Raw genomic sequence first — 7,909 nt, 5'->3', positions numbered from 1 at the left:
AATGAGAAAGTAAATAATATGAAAATAATATATAATATCATATATTATATATTTATATATATGCTAGTTGAACAGAGACCCAGAGAGATGGGGAAGCTGGAACGGTGGAGGCAAACGACGAACGGTAAAGAGAAGCTACAGAAGATTTAGAGAGAGAAAGGAGATGGAGGCGTCGACGGCCATGTTGATGGCGGCGGACATCGACGAAGGCGACTGCGTCATTGGCAACGACGATGAGAAACAATAAGAGAAAGAGAGAGAAGGGAGGAAGGAGAAAGAGAAAGAGATAGAGTCGTTGGTAGAGGCTTTAACAGTTGCAGACGACAAGAACGAGCAGAGAAGGGTAAGAAAGGGGAAAGAAGAAAGAAAGATAGTATGGGGAAGAAGAGGAATGGCGGTAATGGGGTTTCCAGAGAGAGAGTGAAAGGTGAAAGTGAAAGAAAGAGTGAAAGTTCAAGGGTATCTTTTACACTGAGGGTTAAATATGTAATTTTATTGGAATTGTCCACCAGTTTGTCCATGGGTTTGTTCATCTAGCATTATCCAAATTTGAAACCCCACGAATAAAGCAGCAGAATAAGATCCCAAGATAGAAATCATAGAACAAACCAACAATCCCAAACATGTAAGAGGCAACCGCTCGAGACAAACCCTAATCCAATCGAGAGCTTCTTTCTCTAACCTTTTGACACTCTTAAGTTAATGTAATATTTATATTATTGATGGATGACAGAAAAGCAAAAAATGAGAAAGCTCAAAGAAATCGATCAATGGTCTCTCTCTCATTTAACTCTGTGTGTTGATCACATAAGGTGTGTAATACCCCAAAAATTTGGGTTAATTAAGAATAAGCATTTTATTAGAAAAATGGAATTTCGGGGAAGATTGGTATCTAAATAGCCCAAAAATTTGATCGAATCAACAGAAGGGAGTGCCCTGAAGTCGAGGTGTTAAAGGAAAATGATATGACATTGATGAGTATCTCAAGGCATGATTTATGGGACCGAAAGAAATCGGTTTAGGAACGATTATCAGTACAGCTAAAATGCAGCTATGATTTAGGTTGAAAAATTGAATTATCGTAGGGGACTTCCGGAAAGTCAATAGAAGCTTAAGGGGGCTTCGATTTTTCGTAAGGATCAACCCTGAGGTGGTTTCAAGATGAATTGATAGCCCGGTGAGGATACTGGGGCTAAATCAGTCTTTATCGAGTAAATGCTAATTATTAATTTTGGAGATTGGGTGGCTTGATGGTATTAAATGAAAGCCTTAGAGGGTCCAAGTGCAATTATCAATTCTTCAAACTGCAATTAATAAAACCCTCAAGTGTAATTAATGAAAGTTGAGGGACTTGTGTGCAAATTATATGTATATATACATGCATACGCGTATATATAGGCGTGGGGAGCTTTCAGAAGCTCGATGAAATGGGTTCTGCAATGGATAATGCTACATAGCCAATCTGGTTGACAATGTGAGATAAAATTACACATATAGCCCTTAACACAATTACAAGTATACCCCTAAAACATCACAAAGTCGGCTGCGCCTTCATCTTCATCTTCATCCCCCATTCTCTCTCTCTGTCTCTATGTACCCAAAAATCCCTTGCTGGCTTCTCTGTGAACGCGAAAACGAAGATCATTGACGCCGCTCTCTCGTTGCTGTCAGAATCTAGAAGGTGCAGTCTCTCTCTCTCTCTCTCTCGCCCGCTCTCCTACGCCTTCATCTTCATCTTCATCTTCATCCCCATTCTCTCTGTGTACCCAAAAATCCCTTGCTGGCTTCTCTGTGAACGCGGAAACTAAGATCGTTGACGCCGCTCCCTCATTGCCGTCGGAATCTGGTAGGTGCAGTCTCTTTTTGTCTCTCTCGCTCTCCCACGCCTTAATCTTCATCGTCATTATCTCTCTGTCTGTGTGCGCAAAAACCAATAGGTTTCTCTGTGTGCCCAAAAACTAAGCTGAGAAGTGCTCTCTCTTTCTCTCTCTCGGACGGCCCCATTTTCGAATAGATCTCCTTAATTGTGATATTGTTTTTGCTAGATTTGTTTGAGCCGTCGCCAATTGTTTCCTCTCCCCTCGTCGCCGGTCATCCACTGTAAGTAGGAGTAACCCCCCCTCTCTCTCAGTTCATTTTCCAGATTAATGTATGTGTTTAGGGTTTTAAGTTTAAAATTTTTAAGTAAAAGAAGATATTTAGGAAGATTTTGATTAATGTACCTAGTTTGGTCACTGCACATAAGCACCTTGTACTTGTTAGTTAGACTCAATTTGTAAATCCTAAAGAAAACAGTCGTATGTGAATACAGTGATCTTGTTAGTTAGACCCTAAAGATGTCGTACGTGTTTAGGGTCCATCGTCTTTGCTTTGTTTCCCAATTCTTGCACTTCAATGACACCTCCACATCCGCCTGAATTAATTCATGTTAATTATATATCTATAAGCACAATTAAACTCAAAGACCCAGCAATTAAAACTCTTAAAGAAGTGAAAATAATTTAACTCTAATTAGAAATTTTAGTTGCCCTAATTTTTTTATTTTTGTTGTGGTTTGTTTATGTGAATACATTTTTGTTCTTGAATTTGTTGTGAGTTGTTGCTGTGAACAAAATGGTTTGGCATGATGCTTGGATAGAATTCTGAAAACTAAATACCATTGTCTCTTGTGGTCATTTTGGGACAGGATGACTGTGTGACGATTTAATTAAAACTTGGAAAGTCATTGTTGTGGCTGGCATTTGTTGGACTTGTTCATTTATTTTCAATAAGTTTGCACAACCACAATAGCCTTTTCCATTAGTGATAAGTATTGTTGAACTCACTAGTTCATAGAAAATTCATCTTTAACCACAGTATTATATATGGATAACTAAAATTTATCCCTAACCATGGTATTATATATGGATAATTAACCTGGGTCCCTAATCTTGATTTTTTTTTCCCCAGTTTACAATTTATCGACATTCTTTAAGCTTCTGTATTTGTAGGTGAATTGGTGACTTCTCCTGCTGGAGGCAGTTTTGAGCCCCATATAATCACGGTTAACAGAGGTGAGGTATGTCTGCCTTGTAAAATAATGTGCTTTTTGTTTTGCATGATTTGATACATTCATTCTCTACAGTGGTTCTAATTTTCTGGTTTCTTGTTCAGAATGGATTCTCAAATCAAGCATGCCCTTGTGGTGAAAGTTATGGGTCGCACAGGATCAAGGGGTCAGATGACCTAAGTTAGAGTCAGAGAGAGAAGCAAGAAGGTTGCGCTGATGTCTTGTTTGCTATGAAGATTGTACTGATTTTGTACTGAAGCAAGAAGGTTGTATTGATTTTGTTAGAATGTGACTTAGAGTAGTTATTTGAGTTTGACTTGTGGGTTCTGTATTTGTTTTAACATTCTTTGAATTAATATTTCATGAAATTTTGTGAGGATTATGGCGAAATGTAAGTAATGAAATGCTTTACTTACATTACATGATTCTGTAAATTTTTTTGAGAATTAGGATGTGATCTTGAATGTGGCTTTATGGAAGCTAATTGATAGGTCACTGGTTTATAAACCTGATTGGAAGCTGATTGCAAAGTTGTTCCCGATCCCTTAAAGTGTTGACAATATTGATAGGCCACTGGTTTATAAAGTTAGAAAGTATGCTAAAATGTTCCAACCACTGGTTTGCAATCTTAAATGTTTCAACCACTAATTTTTTCGTTTCATCCATTTCTAGTTCTTTCAAACAATGAGTCATTTTTAGTGTTTTCTACTATTCCCTCTTCTCCCAAAACAATATTTTTCCCATTCCAGTCCACTCATTTCCATTCCATTACTAAATCCCAAACAAAGTGTTTTAAGTACTCAGCATACATGGTGCATGAATACCCATAACAATAAGAACATTAAGCCAGTGTTATTACTCAAACACGATGAAATAGCATAGAAAGTAAGTTCCACATATCACTGAGAACAAGAAGATTTAAGGGAAGAAATTTTGTAGCACATGCTTGAGACAAACCACTCTTGAACGCATACTAAACCCATACATCAAGACATATGAGGCACATTAATATAACATAGAATGACAAACTATGAAGGAAACCACGATGAGCAAACAACATTCTCAAATCAATACTCTTCGTCTTCCACTTCGTCTCCTTCACCTGACTCAGCACCAACCTCCTCATAATCCTTTTCAAGGGCAGCAAGGTCTTCACGAGCTTCACTGAATTCTCCTTCCTCCATGCCCTCACCAACATACCAATGAACAAAGGCACGCTTGGCATACATGAGATCAAACTTGTGGTCAATGCGGGAGAATACTTCAGTAACACTGGTAGAATTAGATATCATGCACACAGCCCTCTGCACCTTTGCAAGGTCACCTCCAGGAACAGCAATTGGTGGTTGGTAGTTAATGCCACACTTGAATCCAGTTGGGCACCAATCAACAAATTGAATTGTTCGCTTTGTCTTTACGGTGGCCACAACTGCATTCACATCTTTGGGCACCACATTGAGAGCTCCATCAAACCTCAAAGAGGTAGTAAGTGAAGAAATCACCTGCCATAATGCAAGCTTAACACTGAGTAATTCTGTGAAGCACTTTCAGAACAACAAAACACAAAGTGAATACAAGAATAGGATGAATAGCAAAACTTTAGCTTCAGCTGCACTAATCAATCACTTTAGAATGATAGGAGAAGATGGTGTTTCAAGAAAATCAAACCAAAATAATGCCATGAAAGTCTTCTACTCCATATAAAAACTGAAAATAAATCAATACAGTTCGGGGACCTGAAATTGATAGGAGCTATCCACAATAATCTACATGGGAGATTTGTATTCTATCATCAATGAATATTTAAACATAATGAACCAAAGCAAGTTGACAACATACCATGCCAGACAAATTTGTCTGGAGAAAAATGTGAACCATTCGGCATTTAAAGTAAAATTAGAGAATCAAATCAATCATTTATTATACAGCTATTCTAAACAAATTTCACAATCAAATTATCACTTATTATTATGATTATCCTAACCAAAATCAACAATGTATCAAGGATTTATCCCACCTCTCTAAATTTAAAGTGTGGGGATTGGGAGTGTTGTCTAAACAATCCTTAAAAATTCACACTGAGGGGTAATAACCAGGGTAAGCAATACATTTACTAGACCCAAAAGATCACCAAATTCACCACATGCAAGTGTGCCCATAAAGTAAGAAAACAATCAACTGTAATCACAAGAAGATAAGTCAAATGATGACAGGCTTAATTTTGCCACTCTCAATAGGTAAGAAAGAATTCCAAAGAAAAACAATTTAATCTTATTAAATTAACACCACTGGTCAACTGCATATCATGTAATACCCTGAGAGCTCAGAGAAGTTAGTATATATCGAGGATAGTGTAAGAAAGGAAACAACACCAGCTGGATACCTTTTGGGCAGAATGTTGGCAAAGAACTCCCAAGTTAAGCGTTCTTGACCTGGGGTAATCCAGGGATGGGTGACCCCCTGGAAAGTTCGCGTAGACCCATCAGGGTAAGTTGTTCAGATCCTTCCTATCACTCGAGCGAGATGTTACATATCATATTCATTCTCATTCTCATTCCTCACGCTTCAAAATATAAAGGAGATGGACTTCCTGAAAGTTCTCAATCTTATGTGTATATATCAATGGAAGATAGTTAAGAATCAAAATCCTCTAATGTCCTAATATCCTTTCTCCAACTAAAATAATGGAAACCTCGAGAATGATAAAGCCCCAGCATCAGATCCAATCTCCATAATCCATTACTTATACACATTTGTGCTGAAAAATGAAACCATAAAGACAACTGCGGATGTATTTATGCTAAACTTATAGAGACCACAACTGAATGGGCTGGTCGTTACTAGCTGTTGCTGGAGAAGGCGACATGGCGGCGGAGGAGAGACGGATCTGGTGGTTGCTGGAGACATGGCGAAGAAGGTGAATAAACAGAGAGATGGAGAGGGAAAGGTCGATAGAAAGAGAGGGGGTTGACGGCGGATGTTTGAGCTTGCAGAAGCGTGCGGAGGAGCAGTTGCCATGGCTGAAGTTGCAACGGCCATGGCTGTCCGTGAGGAAGCCGACGCGAAGTAGGGGACGACCGCGGTGGTTGCGGCTGTGAGAAGTGGAGCTAGGCATCAGCGGGTATGTGGTGAATGCAGCGGTGCGTGCCGAAGTGGCAAGCGGTGATGTCCGCGAGGCAGCCATGCGCACAGGCGCACTATGCGCGTGTGCTCAGTAAAGAAGGTGGAGAGGAATGAGGAGGAAAAAAAAAAGAAAAAAAAGAAAAAGGAAAAAATTCGAAGAAATTGTCAAAAAAATCCAGAAAATAGGAAATTAAGATGTATTATTATTTCGGAGATTTTGGCAAGAAAAATGGTTCGGACACCCGTTTAAAAGTTGGGCACGAAAATTGAGGCTATGCACGAAATCAATGCGGTGCACACAAATTGAGGCAATGCATAAAAATTATGATGGTGCACGAGAATCAAGGTTGTGTGCGAAAATCGAGGTGGTGTGTGAAAATCAATGAGCAAGAATCGAGGATTTGCACGCGTTCCGAAGTCAACGCATGCGCATCAAAGAGGCTTTAAAAGCTAAGCCTAAGTGAGTTTTAGAATTTTAATATTCTTAGAAAAGTATTTTATGAATTTCTATGGAAAATATTTGGTGGAATATTTAAGTAGATATTTATTTTTGAATATTAGTGAGGAAATGGGAGAAAACTAGATAATAATGCAAAGAAATTATGGAAAAAAATAGGTTTTGATGTTTATTGGAATAAATATGATTTATAGGATCGTTGTACTCGAGATTAAGTGATTTGCACAATTTTTGAGGCTTGGCATGCAAATCGAGGATATGCGTGTTTTTCGAAAAAATTCGAGTTGTGTCTAAAGGTGAGTGGTTTTCCCTAAAAAACTTATATATGATATGATTGCTTATGTTATGCATGTTATTCATGAAAGTCATGAGCATTTTGTCATGTTTGTTTCTATATTATTGCAAGAAAATGCATGATTTTCATATAACATGATATTATTGGCATATTGACACTTGCATCGGGATGGGATGTCGCCCCGATAGTATAGCCGTAATTTCCCAAGGGCAATTGATGGAACAAAGTTAGGATTATCCTGCCGAAGGTGATAGGATTTTGCCTAGGGTTCCGTGCCGACTGGGCTTGAAAAGTTACACTAGGAAAAATGTTTGTTCATGTATTTGCATCATGCATTCATGCAACTGTTTTTAAAACGTTCACTAGAAGATTCATCTTCTAATTGGGTTATGCCCCTGGAACATTTAAACATTCCAGTTAGGACCTGTAGATATGGCTAAGAGATGATTGAGGTGTAATGGCACGTGATGACGTGGCCGATGGATTTGGTCAGTAGATTCGATATTTTCTCCTGTATGAAGATCCAAATATGTTTATTCAAGTTGAGAGATAGCCATGTATGATGTTGTTTAAGATATCATTTGTTTATTATTTGAGGTATTTAGTTATTATCTCTTGATGACGAGTCTCCATGTAATTTAAGTATTTGAAGATGTAAAATGGTACAGATTTCTATGTTATGATTATAGTGAATTCAATTATGTACCATATCAGGTTTCGATTATTGCTTCTGCAATTGTAAATGATATGATGGGGGTTTGTTTTGAATTCGGTAGTTGAGGTTTAAGTTATGTACCGTATTTAAGAAAAAAAAAAAGAATTTATGTATATTTTGAGCCCTAGCATAGTGACACGCTCGGTAAGAAAAAACGGGGTGTTACAAGGTGGTAGTGGTAGGGCTATTGAACTTAGAGGGTGTTTGCAACAGCTTATAAGCTATTAAGAAAAAGTTGGTGAGGTATTTGGGTGCACCTTACTAACGTTT

At 38.1% G+C, this 7,909-nt stretch overlaps 1 protein-coding gene and 1 long non-coding RNA gene across 2 annotated transcripts; one reads left to right on the top strand and one right to left on the bottom strand.

Annotated features, from left to right (window-relative positions):
• The first annotated feature begins 1,642 nt into the window (after positions 1 to 1,642).
• On the top strand, positions 1,643 to 3,477 carry LOC127804606 (uncharacterized). The gene is made up of 3 exons (XR_008023692.1): positions 1,643 to 1,846; positions 2,991 to 3,058; positions 3,154 to 3,477. It is a non-coding gene; the product is annotated as an uncharacterized LOC127804606 (long non-coding RNA).
• Positions 3,478 to 3,971: 494 nt separating this feature from the next.
• On the bottom strand, positions 3,972 to 6,233 carry LOC127804346 (tubulin beta-1 chain-like). The gene is made up of 2 exons (XM_052341206.1): positions 5,891 to 6,233; positions 3,972 to 4,583 (listed from the first exon to the last, which is right to left on the bottom strand). The coding sequence occupies exons 1-2, from the start codon at positions 6,231 to 6,233 to the stop codon at positions 4,117 to 4,119; spliced, it is 810 nt and encodes a 269-aa protein (XP_052197166.1). The 3' UTR covers positions 3,972 to 4,116.
• Between the last annotated feature and the right edge of the window lie 1,676 nt (positions 6,234 to 7,909).

This window comes from Diospyros lotus, chromosome 6, assembly GCF_014633365.1.
Source record: "Diospyros lotus cultivar Yz01 chromosome 6, ASM1463336v1, whole genome shotgun sequence".
Taxonomy (NCBI): Eukaryota; Viridiplantae; Streptophyta; class Magnoliopsida; order Ericales; family Ebenaceae; genus Diospyros; species Diospyros lotus.
The sequence above is the reverse complement of the archived record's forward strand: the minus strand, read 5'-3'. Positions and strand labels throughout refer to the sequence as shown.

Coding starts and splice junctions, on each gene's coding strand:
- LOC127804346 (XM_052341206.1), bottom strand. CDS start 6,233: ATGGCTGCCTCGCGGACATCACCGCTTGCCACTTCGGCACGCACCGCT. Junction 4,584..5,890: donor GCCTTCTCCAGCAACAGCTA/GTAACGACCAGC, acceptor AGTGCTTCACAG/AATTACTCAGTGTTAAGCTT.